Source organism: Balaenoptera musculus, chromosome 13 (assembly GCF_009873245.2).
Source record: "Balaenoptera musculus isolate JJ_BM4_2016_0621 chromosome 13, mBalMus1.pri.v3, whole genome shotgun sequence".
Classification (NCBI taxonomy): domain Eukaryota; kingdom Metazoa; phylum Chordata; class Mammalia; order Artiodactyla; family Balaenopteridae; genus Balaenoptera; species Balaenoptera musculus.
Genome location: NC_045797.1, coordinates 7,433,985 through 7,456,671, shown reverse-complemented (window position 1 = coordinate 7,456,671; position 22,687 = coordinate 7,433,985). Strand labels below are relative to the sequence as shown.

At 41.6% G+C, this 22,687-nt stretch overlaps 1 protein-coding gene across 1 annotated transcript in view; it reads right to left on the bottom strand.

Annotated features, from left to right (window-relative positions):
• Positions 1–7,432: 7,432 nt before the first annotated feature.
• Positions 7,433–22,687, bottom strand: part of AFF3 (AF4/FMR2 family member 3) — a 559,977-nt gene continuing 544,722 nt past the window's right edge. Inside the window, 5 exon segments of the mRNA XM_036873523.1 lie at positions 7,433–10,868; positions 13,805–14,028; positions 14,168–14,217; positions 16,336–16,429; positions 18,488–18,559. Coding sequence (XP_036729418.1) covers positions 10,747–10,868; positions 13,805–14,028; positions 14,168–14,217; positions 16,336–16,429; positions 18,488–18,559 — 562 coding nt within the window. The 3' untranslated portion in view covers positions 7,433–10,746.

Sequence of the window (22,687 nt, the reverse complement as noted above, 5' to 3'; positions counted from 1 at the left end):
TTACAGTAATTAAGACAGTGTGGTGCTGCCATAGGGCACAGTCAATTGTTTTTGGACAAGGGTGACAAGACAATTCAATGGGGGGTGAGAATAGTCTTTTTAACGAAGGGTGATGAGACAGTTGTATATCCACATGCAAAAGAATGAAGCTGGACCCCTTTCTCATGCTATACACAAAAATCATCGTAAAGTGGATCCTGCATCTAAATTTTAGAGCTAAAACTTTAAAACTATTTGAGGAAAATATAGGAGGAACTAAATCTTCATGACCTTGGGTTAGGCAAACACTTCTTATATAAGACACGATGAAGGTGCAAGAGACAAATTTCAAATAGATAAATTGGACCTCATCAAAATTAAAAACTTTTGTACTCAAAAGGACACTATCAAGAAAATGAAAAAATGACCACAGAATGGAAGAAAATATTTGCAAATCCTATATCTGATAAGGGACTCGTATCCAGTACACACACACAAAAAAACCCCTTACAACTCAACAGGCAAAAGACAAATAACCTTTTAAAAATGGGTAAATGATTCAATAGACGTTTCTCCAAGGAAGATTTTAAAGTGGCCAATAAGCACCTCAATATCATTAGTCATTAGGGAAATGCAAATCAAAACCACAATCTAATACCACTCACACTCAGTAGAATAGTTAGCAATAAAAAAAGACAATAACAAGTGTTGATGAGGACGTGGAGAAATTTGAACTCACATACGTTGCTGGTGGGAACGTATAACAGTGCCGCTCCTGTGGAGAACAGTTTGAAAGTTCCTCAAAAAGTTAAACACAAAAAAGATAAGGGGAAAAGACATGCAGGCTTACATCAGTCTTAGCATGGACTGTTTTCAATGTTCATCGGCCGTTTGTGTTCGAACTATGTCATTTAACAGCTTCCATTTATGCACTGCTTTATAATAAACAAAGCTCTGACATGCAAACAAACAATAAACAACAATCAAAAACTCTCTTAGCAAGAAAATTCCAGGTTCTATCACAGATTGCTTTATTTCTTTTTCACTCCAAAGTGACACTTAACCTCTCCTGCCAAAAGCATTCTGAGATCGGTGCCCCTTTCCTTAAAATGCTGTCATCCATCCTCCTAGCTCAGAGGGATTCAGACTTTTGTAGAGGAAAAGATAGTTTGTGACTAGTGGATTATATTTAAAACAAAATCGTGTAACCCAAGAGAAAGAACATTTTACGCATAAGAAGTTCTAGGAAGAGACAGTAGGATGTTTTTGAGACACAGTGATGTGGATTTCAAGGTTTATTAAGACATTAAAAAAGTAATTTCACTGATGTGTTAGCATTTACCTTCAAATATAAAAGTGCTTATTCTTATAAACCCTTAAGGTTCATTCTGTTACAGTACAGTAAGACACTCCCCCAGTCCAGAACTGTGTGGCACGAGTTTCATGTGACTTACAGACACAGCAAAATCTCCAAACAGTCAAATAAATGGTCGATGATTCCATCATCCTTGTACATGTCAATTTAAACTCAGACAAAATACAAGATCCCCCTAGACAAATCCTTAATATTAGTTGTACTTCTCCACTCCTTCCTAATATCTTGCCCAAATAATTCACTATTGAATTATTCACGATTTGAACGTGGACTTCTGTTTATTTGTAATATGATAAATACAGCTGTGTGGGAGTAATTTCTTTTTTTTCTTAATACAAGAGGGAGACAGAGAAAGGGGAGTTAACATTTGCACTTCCTTAAGCAGATCTGAGCAACCAGCAAAGTAGAGCAACTTTAGGCTCCAGGTAGGCAGACATCGTAGAAGCAGCCTGGGAGTTGAGGCCCCTCTTCGGGAAGAAGAGCTCTGGGGTACTTAGTGAGAGTCCACTGGAATTTCCTTGGAAAAAGCGTTCACGAATTTTGAGAAGGAAAGCTGGAGGAAATGTTCCTTACTAAAGCCACTGTTCTTTATTAATTCCTTGGGTTAAGATTTTGATCACATTCTTAAAGACGCAGGTAAGAGCACACGATTTCATCAGGAGTAGGGTTTGTCACGGTGACGCTTAACAGACCATTACGACTACTTGGATTAAAATAGTGACGATCCACACAGATCCTGGACTTTCTCACCATATCAAATGTTCTCACAAGAAGCCCCAAATGAGGGTGGCGCACAACAAAAATGAACTTAAACTCTTTTAATAGTGAACAACTAGACAAAAATGGGAATGGTATTGGACCTTGGTAAATACAGCACTTTATAATCAATGTTACAATATGTACATTTTTTACAGCATAAATTACTGTACAGAATTGTCTGACTTAAAATCCTCTTCAATTGTTGAAACAACGGTAAGACCAATTCCTGTAAGAGGAGAAGTGAAGGCCCTTTAATTTGGTGCAGTGGCTGCTTCAACCGGATTGCTGGCAACGTCTCGAGGGGGATGAGCAGGATTCTAATTTGCTGGCAGCTTTCACAAGACCGAGATGCAGAATTTGAAATGGTGTTTGATGTGACACACTAGGCCATTCATATCAGAATATTGAATTAGACTTGCCAGCTCCATGAATAAACATCCAAGATGACACAGCAAAAGGAAAATGGTGGAATTAAAATTCCTGCTCCAACTGAGGCAAACTATGTGGGAGTGACTTTGAACTTGATTCCACAGAACCTCAGCAGTAAGCAGCTATTGTGCTGTAGTAGGCGTGTCTGTTCCTTAATATCCTGCCTGAGATAAGGTGAAATCTGAGTATCTAGCTGGAGTATCTCCACCTCCTCATGCTAATACACCTTCTGTTGCCACCCTAGAATTTTTAACCTAAATACCCAGAGTTTACCCCATAAGGTGTTGTGCTCCCGTGGAAAGGGTATTGGTATTGATTCGGGCTTAAATCAGGCTGGATCTTTCAGGACCTTCAGCTGTGGTCCTAAAGGAAAGGGGGTTTCCAGTGAATATGAAAAGAGGCCCTTTTGAATGAGTGTTTCATGATTATTTTGGTTAAGCTCAAAGCACTGATTTAGGGACACAAGGAAGCCCCTGTGTCTAAATAATATAAATATTAAGTAAAAGCTAAAAAACTTTGATCCAACATTTAGGTCGTGACCTCAGTGGTGTGAAACACTCAGGTCAATGGTCAGATTTCGTCTCTGTCCTGATGTTTGGGGCTAGAACGGTCACCCTCTAGCTCGGCATCACAAAATCACTCAGTTCTCAGGTTGATTTTCTTTCTCCTGGGACCCTAAGGTTTAGCCTACAATTAAGCGATCATGTTGAGGCAATTATCTAACCCACTACAGAAAAAAAATCCATCCCTTCCTCAGGAGGGGTTTCCTCTTTCCTGAAGCTCATGACATACCCAAGTCCCTTATGACAGATCTCCTTTCTCAGGGACAGACCTCCCAGAGCAGCTGTCCTCTGTCCCCCGGCCCCAAACAAACAAAAAACTACCATCAGAGGCACAGGATTCACAGGAAGAGAAGTCAGCTTCCCGGCATTCAAAGGAAATCCAGGAGAGCACAGGTAATGTGACCGTGCTATGGGCATCTGGCTTGACAAGGATGTTTGAAGCCCGGTGTTCTCGAGGCTGGCTATGTTCTCATGGAAGAGGCACCCACTGGAAGCTTGGACCCAGTGTTCCCTCTTCCGCTTTCCATCTGGATACCCACTGCTTCCGTAAGACCAGGACGGGACGAGGAAGCGGAGGGTGCGACTGTACCACTGACTGCAGGGTACCTGGCGGCCCTGCTGCTCCTGGCCAGGCCAGGACACCCTGCCCCAGCTCCCTCACTGCTGGCAGGATGGACTCAAAGTGGTAACAGCGAAGCCTGAGGGGTCCCATGGAGGGGTCTGCGGCGACCCCGTTGTCATCCTCTTGGTCCCCTAGAAACGGGTCAGAGCAGGGACAAAGTGTCATCTCCCCCATCACCCACCTTTGCACCGTGGTGCCTGCAGAGGCAGTGGGTTTCCGGAGCCTCTGTTCTGACAGTGATGCTTAACTCCAGCTGCGGGTGACAACTGGGGATCTCAAAATGCTGCCCCAACTGGGTGATCCTCCCACTCTCTCCGGGGGGAGAGGGGGTGGTCAGGTGATGCTCTGCGTTACATTTCAGATGGACGAAAAGCAAGCGTGGAGAGGGGCTTTATTTAAGAACCGGGGGCAGGGCTTCCCTGGTGGCGCAGTGGTTGAGAATCTGCCTGCCAATGCAGGGGATGTGGGTTCGAGCCCTGGTCTGGGAAGATCCCACATGCCGCGGAGCAACTAGGCCCGTGAGCCACAACTACTGATCCTGTGCTCTAGAGCCCGTGCTCCGCAACAAGAGAGGCCGCGACAGTGAGAGGCCCGCGCACCGCGATGAAGAGCGGCCCCCGCTCGCCGCAACTAGAGAAAGCCCTCGCACAGAAATGAAGACCCAACACAGCCAAAAAAAAAGAACCGGGGGGAGCAGGCAAAGGAGGAGAGAGTCCAGGCAGCCCGCTTACTTCCCAGACTTCTCATCCCCAATGTCGGCGAGATCTAATATTGAATCTTTGTCTCCTGAAAGCCCCCACTGTCTCTAGTAACTGTTCTTCGAAATAGTCAAGATACAGAATCTGACTTATAGAACTTAGAAGGAAAAACCCCAAAGGAACAAAAAAATCAAGCCAGCTCTCAGAGAAGGACATTTTGGGTTGAGCTGGCAGCCCTGGGAACTTCAGGGGATCAATAGTCAGTTTGCAAATTATTCAAAGGAAAAGTGTTAATGCTGCCATTTCACCCCACAAATAGGCCCCAGAGAGAGCTGGTCATGCTAGGAAAGCATTCTATCCCTAAAGATGGGTGTGTTAGGTGCTTAGGATTTTTGACACCTCAACTACGTGGCTCTATTTCAGGCTTCGTGATCACTCACGCTGTAGATGAAGGTAACAGAGGAGACTCAAAGAATGTTCTTTAAAACAGGGGTCCCCAACCCTCAGGTCGCGGACCAGTACTGGTCTGTGGCCCGTTAGGAACCGGGCCGCACAGCAGGAGGTGAGCGGCGGGCGAGCGAGGGAAGCTGCATCTGCCGCTCTCCATCGCTCGCGTTACCGCCTGGACCATCTCCCCGCATCCCGCCACCATCCGTGGAAACACCATCTTCCACGAAACCGGTCCCTCCTGCCAAAAAGGTTGGGGACCGCTGCTTTAAAAAGAATACATACATTTGGCTACTGTGGGTAGATGCTGTACAGTCAAGTAATACACATTCTTCAGGGGTAAGTATTTTCTTTGCTCATTTGGGCATCTAGAAATAAAGACATGATAAATACTGGGGGAAAAAATCAGTTCTGTTTTACGAAAAACTGAAAAAGCACTGGAAAACAATACGGAAACTAGAAAATGGTGATTATTTTTATAACCAAAGAGCACTGTTTGAAAATCCTAAACATTGGTACTATCTTACATCATAGTTGGATATAAATATTTTCTGATGAGCTTTTCCTGTGTTAGAAACGAGTGGAAAAACAAGTCCTTGATTCAGCTTTTCAGGTCTCATGGTTACTTCCTGGTGCTTAAAGACAAATGCTGATCCTTGTGTTGACTGGCAATTAGTAATTCATCCCTTAGATCAATGTGTTTAAAATTGGCTATACGAGGTGGATTTTCAAAGTAACACAGAGGGATTTAATCCCTTGATTCCCATTACTTGAGTCAAGAGCTGTGAGTCTAAATCCCCTTGTAGCCGACCCCAAATTCACACCCTGCTGCCTCAGAGTGCCAATTAAACAAAATAAAAACCAAAACCGTGGTCAGATGTAATTCGTTTGAGAACAGAGTTTTATCATTTTCCTCATGCCAAGCAAACAAATGGACCCGTCTGATGACATATACAGAAGAATGCAGTTTGGACAAAGAGAACACAAATCTCAAGTCTGAGCATTTCTTGTGCTATCTGTCAGGAAGCTGTAATATTGAAAAACTGTGCTCTTCTGGGAATGGGAAGACAAGGAAATAAACTCTGGCTCCAATTTGTTGGAAATGCAGTTTATGTTGCTGGTTTTTTTTTCTTTTTTCACTTTCATTTTAAAAAAAAGTATGTCAAGACTCCACTTGATCCAGGTTTCATCGAAAATGGGTTACTTCTTAAAAATAGGATTCTGATGGGAACAGACTTCAGCTGAGTAGTAGGCAAAACTGCATAAGGGAAAGACAGTTCTTGAAAGACTATTGGGCGTTTCTTAGCCCAAACCACCTCTGAAAGAGTATTAAGCTCAGTGGTCTCTGGAGCAAGCAAAGCCAAGGACCCTGTCCAGGTCATCTTTGGGATGAGGAGGTCTCCATGGTGACCGGAGCTAGGGTTCTGCTGTCGTATTTGAATCTAAGGATATAGGCTGGGTAAAGTGAAGTAACTGTTTTGTTTCTGTGGCTGTTTCTGCTTCTTGTTTAGTTTAGTTTGGGGAGAAGGGGAATGAAAAAGGAGGGAGGGAAGAGTAAAAAAATGAGGTTAACAAAAAACCCTCCCACATCGGGGGGGGATACATCATGGAAAGCCACTGGTCTAATATTTCTGTCTTCGTTAGTTCAAAATTCTCTCATTTCACTCAACCAAATATTGCCAACATTATTCCACCATGTTGGTTAGAGATGGAAAAACCAGGTAGACACAAGTCAGGGAATTAACTTCTGTCATTATGGAATGTTGAGTCAAACACTGTCCCAGGGCTACTGGTTGGACAGGCATCAGTAAAATCATCAAAATAAACCCCTCAAGCTTCCTATGCAGTGTTTTCTGGGACACTGGGGGGTGTGTTCTCACACATGCGTGTGCGTTTGTGTTCTCACACATGCATGTGCGTGTGTAAATATGCTGGGAAATGGGAAAGACAAATAGTAAACTATACGTACAATAAAGGAAAACATACTTTTTACCCCCATGAAAAATATCAGACTTAGTGATGATAATTTGTGGAAGCTCCATTTAAAAATTTTATGGGGAATTCCCTGGCAGTCCAGCGGTTAGGACTCTGCTCTTCCACTGCAGGAGACACAGGTTCGATCCCTGGTCAGGGAGCTAAGATCCCGCATGCTGCACGGTGCAGCCAAAAAAAAAAAAAAAATTTTGTGAAACAACAAGGTCCATTCTAAAGAGATTATGAACTGGGGACCAGAATGCTTATTTGAATATATTTTTGATTCTGAAGTTTCCTTGTAAAAATATTCACAGAAATTGGTGGACATTTTTTTTTTTTTTACGTACAACTCGATGCCTCTCATTTACAACATAAATCATTTAATGTAACATTTGCAACCTTAGAAAGGCAGACATAGTTAATCCAAGTCAGTTTATAAATTCCAATTTCACATGGATTAAAAACTGCAGATAAATTAAGTCACAATAATATCCTGTACATGCATTAAGGCTGGTGACTGCTAGAGTGTCTTGGGTATCTACAGACAGGAAATCACACACAGATTACTGGGTCTGAAGAGTGTCTACATCATTTAAAAAAATCTTGCTTTTTTTTTTTTTTTTTTTTGGTGATACAGATTTCAACAGTAACTCTGGAAAACTGTGAAAAATGTTATTTAAAAATATATATGTATATACTACTGCACAGTTTCAAAGATGTGGTTCATAAATAAGGTTGGCTGCACTGATTAATTTGATAACAATTACTGCACTTCTGAGGTGATTTGAACACGTAGTGACTTATACTCAATATTAGGCACTAGTCATATCCTTCAGGCGTACTACAGTTTTATGTTAGCTGTATTGTACATATATATTTTTAAACGTATGCATTTATACAAACTGTGTATTATGTATGGGATGTCAGAAATGTACACATCACTGTTATATAATACACACATCATTGTTGCAGATACGAGGGTACGTTTTAGTGCAGAAGGCTCATTGCATTGATTCCATGTGTTCAATCTAGTACACAATTTGTCAACTCTTCAGATTTTTTTTTTCCAGTACATTCCTCTTTAGACAGTGGGTCCGAGTTTCCCTTTGTGATTTGAAAGTTTCCAGAAATGTGTTTTAACCAAACCTCTCTTTCCAAGCACAATTCTCCACATTAGTCTGATCTGTGTCGAATGGTAACAAATCCCACATTTTGATCAGGAATATATTTGGGTTCCTCTCTTTCAAAGATAACTCTAACAATTGTGACCCAGGTCCGTTCAGGTCATGGAGGGATAAGGCCAGTTGAACTTGTACTGAACTTCTGATGAAATAATGTCTTCAAATAGAAAAAAATGATGATAGACATTCTACGTTCAAATGGGAGACTCTCTAGAAGGATATACAGGAAAAGGATGAGCAGTGTTGTCTCTGGGGAATGGGACTGAATACTTCCTACTTTATACTTCTCTGTATTGTTCAAATTTCTACCATGAGCATGTATGACTTTCATAACCAGAAAACACAAGAAAGATATTTCTACTTTGAACAAAGCTAACTAAAAGAAACCAGCAACAATCAGAAGATGCTTCCTTATCAAAAGCATCAATGCCAAAGCAAGGAAAAACCACTGCCACCACTGCCCCCCCAACATGCTCTACCAATGAAACAAAAGACACTGAGAATGGCGTGCTGTGACGGCCCCCAAATGACCAGTTTCACGTTTTGTTGGAAACGCGGCTCACCGAGTGCTGATGTGGTGCTGCTGGCACAACTAGCCAGAGGCCACCTGTGTGTTTAAATGGGTTTCACAGGTGAGCGCATCACGTGAACACCACCACGAGGCCTGAGACTGAAAGGTGGGCAAGACCAGAAAAGCACCCCAGGGATGCACCATGGACCCTGGGGGCCATCCCTTTATGTGAGAGTCTGAACATTTCATCAGAATTCAGCAGGAGTGAGTACAACTAAGCCTCAGTCTTCCAAAAAAAAAAAAAAATTCAAAATTTCTTAAGTTAGACTCCAGTGGGATTGGGAACTCTAGCAACAATTAGTGAAAGGAATGTCAGAAGCACCTCAGTTGAATAAATGTAAAAAAGAAGTACTGTTAATATTTCCAGATGCTTGAAGGCCAACATCAAATGCAAATTGCACAAAGCCTTCACTTGTTCATTTAAATGAATTTCAAATCACCAAAGCTATTCAATCATTTGTAAGGTTTTAAATCAGTGCTTAGAGCTAGGGAATGACAGCAATCTTATTTCCCACCTACAGATCAGGCTGACAAAGATATTAACATTGCAACCAAACCAATAAGACCATCAGTATCTGTTATAAACGTTTTGTGTTACCATCACCTTGAAAAATGGATTGTTCCACACATCACATCACCTTTCTCAGGCCATCTTGGGGCAATTTTGTCAAGTGAGAGGCCTCAAGGTCATTATTTTTGTTTTTAAAGTATAGGGAGTATATCCTCTTTTCCAGGAGTTTTTCTTTTTTTTTTTAACCAATATTTTTATATCCAAATATATTTAATAAGAAGACCAAATCTAGGGTATGACGAGAGACAATAAAAGAAATAAATTTCAGACAAAAACTGTAAACAAAGATGTCAAAAAAACTAAAATGTAAACTTAATTTAAAAAAAAAAAAAGAAAAGAATCAAGGGCAAGACGGAAACATACCAGACTGGTCGTTGCTACCCCAGACAGAACCGCGATCCTTGCAGGAATAACTTATTCTGTAGAGTAAGCAGCTTGCTAATCAAAGCCTGAAACACATCGCCCAGATCAAAATGCATTCAAGGCCCGCAGTGGCACTTTCTCCAAGAGTGAGAGGATTAGATAGAATCATGATAGCAAATAGTTCTTGACCTGATAAGCAACAGAAACAGATCCGAGTGAAGGGACATCCTAGGTAATGTCCTCATCAGGCCAAGAAAACTGGTAAGAAAGCTATCATGGAAAGAAAAGACTAGAAAAATATCGGCCAACAGACACCATGTGGCTCCACAGCCCCTGGGTCACAGTGGCAGGAAGAAGAAGCACATGTGCCGGGCGGGCTCCTGGCGTGTGCAGAAGATTTCAGTTACTCACTGAGCCCCCAGAAGCAGTTGTTGCTGCTTTCATGTTGGTGAAGTTTCAAAGACACTGAGGTTTTACCAGCTCTCAGCGTCATGGTCATACTGTTTTGGGGGGCAGGGCAGGGAAGGCCCGTGGGAGTCAATTCACTTGTTTTCTAACACGTTTAGTTGACGGTAAAGTTGGCTGGAAGGGGCAGGTACTAGACAAAAGGCAGGGTATTTGGTAACATGCAATCTAGTAAACGTCCAGCACAAAAATAACTGACTTATTTTCATTATTCAATTACCCATTAATACACACAATCAAAAAAATAATAATTGGGGGAGAGTATATTAATACTGAAAGTAATCAAAAGTATAAGAACTAAGATCATCTTAACTGGCAGTCAAGCTTTTGGTGTGCTGTATTGCACCTGGTTCACTAACCCATGAGATTTTCGTTGAATGTTCTAAGAAGTCACGGTTTAGCTTTGAACTAGAAAGTGTGTGTGTGTGTGTATGTGTGTGTGTGTGTGTGTAAGTGTGTTTTCTCTAATCAGAAACGTCTGATCACTTTGTCTAGCCTGGGAGTATGGAAACTAGACAAAGAAAACGTGTTCTAAAGAGCTGTGTATCTTACACACTTACACAGGCAGCTTTTCTACACCCACACATACAAACGCACATGCCCTGGGAGAAAAGACCATTGTTCAATGCTGAGAAAATATTCACCGCCGTTTGAGAAATGCTGTGGCTGGGAACTTCAGGAGCACAGTGTCCAGAAATGTTGAGCCGTCCGTGAAGACAAGAGTGCCCTCCAGCCCGAAGGCGGGGTCCCTATGTCAGGTGGGTGCTGTTCCGCAGCCAGTGCAGGCCCTGCTGGGAGTACTGGACCAGGTGCTCCATGCTGCTGTGCAGGGTGACTGGCCCCATGAGCAGGTCCAGGTCATTGAAGAATTCTAGGGGACAGAGAGGGTCGTTAGAGGGACACACACTTGGTCCTCTTTATAAACCAAGCCTTCGCTGTCCCATCACTTGACATGCGCTCAACCTAACAAAATAAAGCCCCCGAGAGCTCACCTATATCCCAATAATCCCTCAACTGGTGACTTCTAATTCAAACGAATGACATTTACAACATTGAATTTAATGGATGCTGTGTGTTTTACATGTCATTTTTTTCACTGTTGTGTAAGTACATTGATTTTAATAGATTTAACCTTCATGTTTAAAATATATACATGTATATAGACAGAGAGAAAAAATATGTATGTATTTTACTGAAGTAATTCTGATAAACAAAAGAAACATGGCATGGCAAAACCCAACCCAACCCAAATGAATGGCATTTATTTAGCCAAAGAGCGAAGAAAATGTACTTCCTCAGGCTGCATTCTCCTTGTGCAGTTAATGCGTCCCACCCTGAACTTGGCCTGCAGCTCTCTCATCCCTTATACTGTCCTCAGCTGTGCTACGTGCTGAGCCCCTGTGGGGGGAGGGTGGGAGTCCAATGGAGGAGGCTCCAGGCTCCTGGAGACAAATCAGAGATGGGTTTTTCTTTCCTTTTTTTAAAAAAATTTAATATTTATTTATTTGGCCACACCATGCGGCATGCGGGATCTTAGTTCCCTGACCAGGGATTAAACCCGGGCCCCCTGCAGTGGAAGCACGGAGTCTTAACCGCTGGACCGCCAGGGAAGTCCCTCTTTTTTTTTTTTTTGGAGCATCCAGCTTGTTTGGATTGTCTTTTATTTTTATTTTACTGAAGTGTAGTTGATTTACAATGTCGTGTTAGCTTCAGGATTCAGTTATATATATTCAGTTATACATCTATTCTTTTTCAGATTCTTTCCCCTTATGGGTTATTACAAAATATTGAGTACAGTGAGTTCCCTGTGCTATGCTGTAGGTCCTTGTTCACAGATGGGTTCTGAAACACCTCTACTGAGGTCACCTTCTAGTCCTTGGACATTCTCTGGGTTTGTCCTTGCTTAAACATTTATTACTGCCGAGGCACTACGCTAGGTGCAGGAGGGCAGAGGCAGGGAGTACACCGAGATGAAGAATGTGCAGGCTCTCCCATCGCAGAGATCACGGTTTGGTGGCTCATAGAGACGAATCAATTCACGTGGCTGCCAGGCTGCCCTAACTGGACCACTGAACAGCACTCCTTGAAAGTAAGAAGCTGGGAGTATTCTTTCAAAGGTGCTCTTGTACGTGCTGAATGAGGTCCTGCTGGGGAGGCTCCGAGAAGAGCCAGGGTCCAGGTGGCCGGGAGGACAGTGCGGCAGGAGGTCAGGAGAAGAACAGGGGAGGAGGGGCAGGTCTGGGGAAGCCATGCGGACTTTGCACTGGATGTGCAGCTCTGCTGAGGGACGTCTGGCAGCAGCTGGCAGTACCATCTGGAGCCTGGCCTGCTCGGGCTCTCCCAAACTGGCCGCGGACATTTGTACCTTTGTCCCTTCTGTTTCATCCACTTGTGACATCCACCCCACTCCATCTCAGCCACTCAGCTACTATTTGCTTTTCAAAACCCTGTTCCGGGCCAGCTCCTTTGGCGAGCCTGCTGGCCTCAGCCCCTGGCACTGACCTCCTTGGCACCCCAATGGATTTTCAGGGTGCATCACCGCTGCACTACTGTTATGTCCTGTCTGGTTTCATTACCAATTTCACGTACTCAGGCCTATCTGTGCCATTGGTTCCTTATCTCATCATGGACATCCTGATCTTAGCCTCAGAGGCACATGTTACCATGGGAACAAAATTTGCATTTAATGGTTTGATAGCTCAGATTTACACTCTCACAAAGCACTGGAGAAAGAGTAGTAAATTGGTATAATCTTATGGGAGAAAGTTAATAACATATACCAATACATATCTTAAAAGAATCTATACCTGTTGACCTCCACATTCTATAACTCCCTCCTATGACAGTAATCAGAAATATGAACAACAATTGACATGAGGATATTTATCGTAATGTTATTTGTAACAGTGGGAAAAAATTGGAAGTAACACAAATGTCCAACAACAGGGGAATGGTTTGAGAAATCATGATACTTATGATTGCATACCTCTATTTTGAAAGTATTATAGAGTCATCATAAAAGGTGTTTCTGAACGAGTTAGTGACATGAGAAAATGCCTGATATAATGTAAAATGAAGAAAAGACGGGATGTAAAACTGTATATATACTATGATCTTATTTTGGTAAAAATCATGCATATATGGAGAAAACGAGAAGAAATTTCAAAAGGTTTTTTTTTCAATAGAATGTTAATAGCAGTTATTTCTTAGTGACAAGATTACGGATGATTAAAAAATTTTTGCTCTATAGTTTTTTTGTACTTTACAAATTTAGCCACAGTAAACACGCATTCCTTTTGTAATCAGTAAAAACAAACATTATTTAAAAAGTAATGCAGCTTACCCATAAAACACGTTTGTTTTCAGTTGTAAGCAGCTATCACTTCAATAGCTAGTAACACTCCTACTCATCAGTTAATTAATTCATCCAGTATTTCAGACCCCCAACTGTGTTCTAGGCACTACGCAGGTCTTAGGAATACAGAGTTGAATAAAATGGAATCCCTACCTTTAAGGAGCTCACTGTCCGAAGGAAAAAAACGTGCGTGTGTGTATCTATATAATTTGTATCTGTATCATTGGTACCTATATCATCTCTATCTCCATCTCTATCTCTGATCTTTCCCACAGGAAAGATAAAGGTAGGTAAAGGCACGGGAGGCCCTGAGTGAGGGCGAGAAGTCAGGCAAATTCACACAGTAGGTGACAGCTTCTACTATTTCTTCTTCGCCCGCTGATGCCCAAGGATCAGGGTGGCTCCCTGAGCTGTGGCTGAACTACGCACGTGCTCCCCAGAGGCGCACACACCTCTGTTCTCCTTGGCCAGGTTGTCCGCCATCTCCCAGTAGTCATAGCTGTGCAGAATGCTGTTGGTGATGCTGACGTGGTTGGCTGCCATCTGGTGGATGCGCTGTGGGATGCTGACGATGGTTGACGGGGACAGGGCGTTCCCATTGGAGAGGCTCCCCTGAGAGCCCACGGAGCTGGTGGGGGAGGGGTTGGGAGACATGGGGGATGGGGTGCCAGTGCTCCTGGAAGGGGGAGAGCATAGGAAAACAAGGGGGAGAGGTTGGTAGGGCAGCCCCTCAGGGCACTGCAAGCAGAGGAGCACCTTACCCAGCGTCATGCAACATCTCATTTATCACCTTCACTTTGGAAAAATGAACTTACTTTCCACTGGCCCCCCACGGAGATGGGGCTTGGGCAGCTTTAGATGAATTCTGCAGGAAAATAAAAACATTGACAGTGAGTACCATCTGCTTGAGCTTAAACAGCCCACAGTAACATGTTCTCAGGTGACCGCTGACAGAAGTAATGGCTGACATTGTAGATAAAATGCAGATTCACAGAAATTGGATCTGGGGAGTTTTTAATTACTAGGCTATTGGCTTCCTCTCTGGAAGATAGTGGGAGGCAGCTGCCCCCTCCCACTGACACAATGAGAATATCTTATTTTTAAATGTAGGGCATATTTGCAGAAACTGTCGACATATATTTAATGCCTGAAAATATATGAGACATCAGCTGTTACCATTTTAACTTATGAAGCTTAAAAGTATTTCTCTTAAAGGAAGTTGCTCTTGAATGTTTCTAAAAGAACAGATTAAAACGTATTTCCTTAACAATAGTGAATTCAAAAATTCTGATTTATTTAAAAGTCTGATATAGGGTATGTTGCATGACCAGTTGTTTGCATCAGGCATTTAAAAGACATTTTTGCCTTTGGCAAGGAAAGCTTCTAAATGTACAGATAGATTTCCTCCCTGAGAGCCCAATAATGCTTTCTTGGACATAAGTCTATGAGACTGTTAAGGAGAAAATGGACTTTATAATATTGAATTTTCCCTTCCAGAGACAAGAAAATAGCCTCAGCCTGGTTCCCCAGAGACAGTGTTTCTTTTGGTTAAAAAGAACTTTATGAAGTGGTGACTGATTTTTAGTTTTTAGTGGAGGTGTTATCAAAATGGTAAGAAATGGCCTTACACGTGAGAATTTTGCAAAATCGCCTTCAGGCCTCTTCCACTACCACTAAAGTCTTGTGACTATAAAAAAAAACATGGGTGGGGACAAAGGCCTTTTATTCAGAGCCAGCTATACTGATAAAACTCATTTTTTATGGACCAATTATCCTTGTTTCCTAAAGGTTTCATAATCTCTGAACTTGAAGTAGTATTTAAATAGCCTTTGATTTAGGGTATCTACCAATACCTTCTAGGGGAGAAGCTCTGATATTTAAGCTGTATTCTCTATTCATTCTGTACAGTTTCATGGACTGCTTACAGACATTAAGAACATCTTGGATCCCTTAAAAGTTCTGCTGTAACCTCTGTGGCTTACCGAGTTCAGATTCCTTCTTTATTCAAGCGTTTTGCTTGACTGTAATAACTCTCTTTAGTATTAGCTCGTGGATTCTAAATTTTTGAAAACTACTTATCTTGACCTTAGGCGCCCAAAGTAAAGGGAAAGGCTTAGCGTCAGTACTTGTCATTATGACTGACGACCGTCAGTGGACCAAGACAATGGCTTAGCACCTGGTCACTGCATGCATGACCAGGAAGGAGACAGCACGCTGGGTGGACATCGCCCGCGGAATGCCCAGCACAGCCAGCTCATCTGAGATCATCTCCAAGAAGTGGAGCTTGGGGATTAAAGATCGAAAATGATGGTTGTGTATCTGACAAACAGCTGGTGGAGGTAGAAATGGCGTAATTTCTTGTTTCCACAGTCAAATGGGCAGTGAAGAGCCCCAGAAATCTCAGATGAATTATTCACAACAGTACATCAGAGGTTTTCTGGTCTTTTTTTCCCGCTTTTTTTCATTCTCCCAGTGAAAATGACTTCATTCCCTGAGATAGGTAAAAGTTACTAGCACGGTTTGCAATTCTATCCTTATACGTGCACATTGCTACTGTTCTAGCGCCTCTGGGTTCTAACAAGCCATTTCTTACCATTTAAAATAACACCTTTATGAAAAATTAAATTAGCTACTGGAGATAGCTAAGAGGAAGTTCTAAGGAGTTACTTCTCAGAGGAAGAAGTTCTAAGTGAACATGAGCAATTTATGTTAGCTATAAAGATGGATTTGCTAGGACACTGGGATAGGTAACGGGATCTTCCTTCTCTAGAGGCTATAAAAATACTTGGACACAGGCAGAGGGATAAATTAGATGGGCCCTCAAGGCCATCCTCTGAGCCCTGAACACCACGAGTATGTCATAAATGGGGTTCGTGTGGATATCAGCTCCTGTATTATCCCCAAAGCAATGGATTCCACCTTGAAAATGTCCTTGACAGGGAGACAACTGGGTACAACATGTTGCCTGTTAGCCAGACAGTACCTTGAAATAGTCGATAAGTGCTTTTGAATACTTTACAGCGTGATCCCTTTTGAGTCGAAACATCCGCCAGTACAGGAGAGCCAGGCATCGGTAACTGCAGCAGAAAAAGAGAAATAGGCCCCGAAAGTATGAGTGGGCCCTGTGCTAACAAGACTTAAAAACAATCTTGCTGTTCCAGATGCACTCAAGGTCTATAGCACAGTAGGCATCTGACCTTCCTATTTGTTCAATGTTAACTCAAAATTTCAAGGAGTTACTCATAAGTATATCACTTCATATAAAGAAATATGAATACATGAAGAATATATATAACTAAAGAATATAAATATGAAGACATAAAGCAGCTTTATTGCTTCTTTGTTGGGACTGAGGGGCTTGTCATTTTCTTCTTCCACCACTAGGAGACAGTCTCTCTCCATGAGAGGAGGGAGGAAGCTCTAGCACACAGCTCTCACTGCTTACTGGGTGCATTTCAGGGCACAACTACCTTATTCTGATTTGCCTTGACACCCTGGACTTCCGGCAGCGGCTTTGCTAAAAGAATAGCCAGCCCTTTCACCTGTTTTTATTCCCTTCACTACCACTGTACTAGACTATAATTAGTTCAAATAAAGTAACGGATATGAATGTATTTTATAAAAACAATACTGGGAGTAGTCACTATTTTATGTTACAGTTTATATATTTGTTATTTACATACTAGTATTCTATTTTATATAATATTAACTAATCATTGTTAATTTATTAATCCTAATAAGGAACTTAAAGTTTGAAAAGAGCACAGAAAGCATTTCCTGAGCCATACCCACTTTTTTTTTTTTTTAACATCTTTATTGGAGTATAATTGCTTTACAATATTGTGTTAGTTTCTGCTTTATAACAAAGTGAATCAGCTACACGTATACATATATCCCCATATCTCCTCCCTCTTGCGTCTCCCTCCCACCTTCCCTATCCCACCCATCTAGGTGGTCACAAAGCACCGAGCTGATCTCCCTGTGCTATGCGGCTGCTTCCCACTAGCTATCTATTTTACATTTGGTAGTATATATAAGTCAGTGTTACTCTCTCACTTCGTCCCAGTTTACCCTTCTCCCTCCCCCTGTCCTCACCATATCCACTTTTCCTTGGTGCTTTCCACTCTTAATTATTTGCTAACTCAGATCTGGTGTTGACATACTAGAATACCAACATACCAAATACAACATAGTAGTCTCTTAAAAATTTTTTTTCAATTTTAATTTTTCAATTTATTTTTTATTTTAATACAAGTTTTAAAGGTTACTTTCCATTTACATTAATTACAAAATATTGGCTGTATTCCCTGTGTTGTACAATACACCCTTGACCAAGAGTCTCTCTTAGCAAACCAAACTCCAGAGGATGTGATGATGCAAAACTACTGCAGACCCTCTCTTTTGTGTATGTTGCTGTTGTTGTTGTTATATTATTTTGAGATTCGATTCTCCAACTTGCAGATCAGGTTCTAAAGTGGAGTATGAACCATCAGAGAAAAAGACATTTTGGCTCCCCATCACAGGAGGAACCAACAGAGAGGTGTCCTGTGATTTGAGGGAGTGCTAAGGAGATATCATGGGGAAAATTATTATTATAATCATTATCATTGTCATCATTATAGAAAAAAAAAACCCTATTATGTGTTGATTAACATTTAAATATTGCTTTTATTATCAAAGTGGAATGAACTGCTCCTCAGTTTAATGTGTTGAGAACTTGAGTGCATCATCTTGATTCAGTTCTACTAATCCCACATGTAAAGAGACAGATGAATTATTTTGATTGCCTCTAAAATGTTAAACACAAGAGATTACATTTGGCACAATTCACATTCAAATGATTAAAACACAGACTTACCTGATTTTAAGACACACACACACACACACACACACACACACACACACACACACAGAAAAATGGGTCCTTGTGCCATGGACCTGTTGGTTTTCAATCACTGTGAATTCACCTCATGCACAGGACAGCAGGGTGCAGGCTCTCCCTGGCCACCATGAGAACTGCCTTTGGTTTGGTGGGTCAGAAGCGCTAGGAAACCATCATGCGTTTCAGCACCTGGTTTGCCAGTGAAGATGTACGAGGCTGGGGAGGCTATTTTAAGCTGATGTGATGCACTTACCATAATGCAGCCAGCTGTTTATCCTCTGGTGTGGCATTGGGGCCTGAGTGGGTTTTTAGTCTCATAGCATATCTTAAAAAAAAAAGAAAAGAAAAACAAAAAATTAAAGCTTTCTTATTAACAATGGAACATCTTCTAGGATGGAAGGTCTCTCTGCCCAATACTTAGTTTTTCATAGTGCTTGCTGACAGTTCTTTCTTAGAAGCCAGCTGAGGCTGCCCCATTTTCTCTAAGCACGACATGACTGTCATGACTAGAAAATGGCTTTTATGACCATCTAGCAACTTTCTGCTCTTTAACAATACCAGTCCAAACGCTACAGATGGTCAAGAGTGGTATCAGTTCAAGCATTATCCACGTATATGGTGACACATCCATTTTTACAAATTCTGATTTATGGCTGAGTGGCTGACAAGATGGGAGCAAAGGTCAATCCTTCCAGGCCAATCTCCAGAAAAATTTTTATTCCTTGTACTCAGATGAATGCTTGGATTTATTCCTTTTTTTATTGTTATGGAACTCTTACTTTGACAGTAGTATAACTGTCCTGGATGCATAAGTAGTAGATTTTATGAACTTTACTCAATTTCACTTATTTCTCTGAACCAGAGGTCTATGGCCGTTCCTTTCTCCAATAATATACCAAGTTACTTGCAGACTCTTGGACAGAGCTGAGGCAGTATATGGAATGGTCAGGGAGTCCTGGGTTCAAGTCCTTATAGTTGTGAGAACTTAGACAAATTAACAGCTTTAAGCCTCCATTTCCTTATTTATAAAGTAAGATGAGTACTGCTGATCCCATAGCATTGCTGTGAGGATTAAGTGAGAGAGTGTTTGTAAAGTTCTTGGCATAGTGGGCTGGCTTATTGCAAATTGCTCAAGAAATGATACTGTTATTACACTATCTCCACAGCATGCAGACTTGTAGTGTTTTTTTTTTAAATTTATTTATTTTTGGCTGCGTTGGGTCTTCGCTGCAGTGCGTGGGCTTCTCACTGCAGTGGCTTCTCTTGTTGTGGAGCACGGGCTCTAGGCGTGCGGGCTTCAGTAGTTGTGGCACACAGGCTCAGTAGTTGTGGCTCACGGGCTCTAGAGCGCAGGCTCAGTAGCTGTGGCGCACGGGCTTAGTTGCTCTGCTGCATGTGGGATCTTCCCAGACCAGGGCTTGAAGCTGTGTCCCCTGCATTGGCAGGTGGATTCTTAATTACCACGCCACCAGGGAAGTCCCTTGTAGTGTTTTTGAGTGTATCTCTTTGCTTAGTTTTCATAGTGGTTTCTCCGGGTATTACAAGATACATATGTGACTCATCACAATTTATTGGTATCAATATTTTCTACTTTGCTTGAAGAGCTGAAACCTTACTTCCATGTCACCGCTTTTTTTTTTTTAAATAAATAAATTTATTTATTTATTTATTTATTTTATTTTTGGCTGTATTGGGTCTTCGTTTCTGTGCGAGGGCTTTCTCTAGTTGCGGCAAGCGGGGGCCACTCTTCATCGCGGTGTGCGGGCCTCTCACTATCGTGGCCTCTCTTGTTGCGGAGCACAGGCTCCAGATGCACAGGCTCAGTAGTTGTGGCTCATGGGCCTAGTTGCTCCGCGGCATGTGGGATCTTCCCAGACCAGGGCTCGAACCCGTGTCGCCTGCATTGGCAGGCGGATTCTCAACCACTGTGCCACCAGGGAAGCCCCATGTCACTGCTTTTAAGTAACACTGTCTTGAGCATCACATGGTGGTATACTTTTTGTTTCAATCATCGACTATGATTTATAAAACTCTTGAGGAGGATAGTTTATTGCATGTACCCATAGTTCTGCTCTTACATTGTTTTTCCTTCCCTCCTGTTGGTCCAAGATTCCTTCTTTTGTCACTTCCTTTCTGTTTGAGAAACTTCCTTTAGCCAACCTTTAAAGGCAGGTCTGTTAGAAACAAAGACTTTTTGTTTTCCTTAGTCTGAGAATGTTTTTATTTCCCCTTTATTCCTGAAGAATGAAGTCTCACTGAATCTAGAGTTCACAGTTTGACAGTTTTTTTCTTCCAGCATTTAAAAAATGTTGTGCCACTCCCTTCCGGCTTCCATGGTTTCAGATAAGAAGTCAGCTGTTATCTGAATTGGTGTCCCCCTATGGGTAATGTGTCATTCCTCTCTCGTTGCTTTCAGGATTTTTTTTTTCCTTTGTTTTTAGTTTTCAGAAATGTAGTTTTGACATGTCTTGGCATACATTGCTTTGGCTGTTTATGCTGTTTGGGTTTTTCTCCACTTCTTGAATCTGTAGGTTTATGCCTTTTGCCAAATTTGGCAAGTTTCAGCCATTACTTCTTCAAAATATCTTTCAGTTCCATTCTCTCCCTCTCCTTCTGGGACTCCAATAATGACATGGAGGTTCTACTGTCATTGTGCTTTAAGCTCTATCCTTTTTTTTTTTTTTTTTTTTCAGTCTGTTTTCTTTCTTTTGCTCTGATTGGGGGGTAAATTCTATTTTCTGTTCTCAAGTTCATTGATTCTATCCCCTGTCATCTCTACTCTACTACTGAGCCCCTCCAGTGAGATTTTTAGTTGTATATTTCTCAGTTCTTTAATTTCCATTTGGTTCTTTTTCAAAACAACTTCTATTTCTTTGCTGAGACTTTAATTTTTTGTTTGTTTCAAGAGAATTTGTAATTATTTGTTGAAGCATTTTTATGATGGCTGCTTTAAAATCCTTGTCAGATAATTCCAACATCTGATTCATCCTGGTTATTGGTGTCAACTGATTGTCTTTTCTCATCTCAGTTGTGGTTTTCTTGTTTCTTGGTATGATGAGTGAGTTTCTATTGTATCTTGGACATCTTGGCTATTATGTTAGGAGACCCTGGGTCCTGTTTAAATCTTTTCTTTTAAAAGGAAGTCACCCTGTTTAGGTTTAGCAGGCAAGTCATAACCTACTTCTGTGGGCTGTGGTTCCATTTACAATTTAATTTTCAGAGGCTTTGTGGTGCAATTTTGATTTGTGGTGGCAGGGTTCCACCGGCCAGTATCCCCCAGTCACTTGGCGTCCTTTGGTGGAGAAAGGAATTCTCTTGCCTACTGGGACGAAGAGCACATCCTAAGCTGGATACCTGTGGCATGATCCCCCTTGGGAGTGCTCCCAGCTCCCGAGTGTCTCTCAGTGGGGGAGGGGAGTCTCAAACCTGGTGGGCAACATGCAGATTCAAGTGGTATATTAATGCTGTTTTCTAACTCAGATAAGAAAAACTCTTTTTTATCTTAGTTTTTGGAGTAGTTTAAGGGATTCTATTCAATCATTTAGAAAATGGATTGTGTTTTCCACCCACGCAAGGTCCCATCTCTGGTGTAGAGCGGGTGTGCACATCAGGACCTCCAGTTTATTTGACATCAGGCTTTTATCGTTGTTTGGATTTATTTGTTTGTTTTTTTAAAGTTTGAATGCCTTTAGGCAGGCTATGCAGTTCACCAGAGGCCCTGTGACTTGCTTATTTGTTCATTCCTCAAATATTCACTGAGTACATACTATGTTCTAAGATCTTTCCCAGGGATTATGACCACATTAATGAACAGATCAAACAAAAACCAAAAACATCCCTCTGTCTGAGGCACTCACATTCTAGAACACACTATGGCTTTGTGCCTGTCCACTTCCACCCATATTCTTCCATGCCTGCCTGTGGGCATCTGAGTCTGTGCCTTATTCTGAGGAAGAAATGTGAGAATCTAGGATCTCTTAAAGTAATTTTTTTTTTTTTTTTACTATGGCAATTTCTTTTCTTCACTGCCCAAAATGCTGTACCATGTAAGAAAACAGTATGAAGGAATCACCAGTACATTGGTGTAATAGAAATATTTTAATGAGAAAAATGGTTGGACAGTGTTAACTTTCAAAACATTCTTGAGAAGTGCTTTTTGAAGATGATGTGTTCTTGATACTGGGATGACAAAGTCAAAGGCTGTCATCCTTTCCTATTTCCTCAAGGAGAGTAGTGTAAAATACCAAGGAGCAAACCTGGGCCAAAGCATACCAAGAAGGTTAAATTTAGGATGACTAGAAATCTTCCATCTGGAATGGTGAGACATGGTAAACCATATTTACTCTTAGGTTGCCTAGAATTCCAGAATTAGAAAAGTCTCTTAAAGTTAGTTTTGGGAAGGATTATTTCATATAATGGGTATTAGACATTATCCCAAGCAGCTGAACCAGCT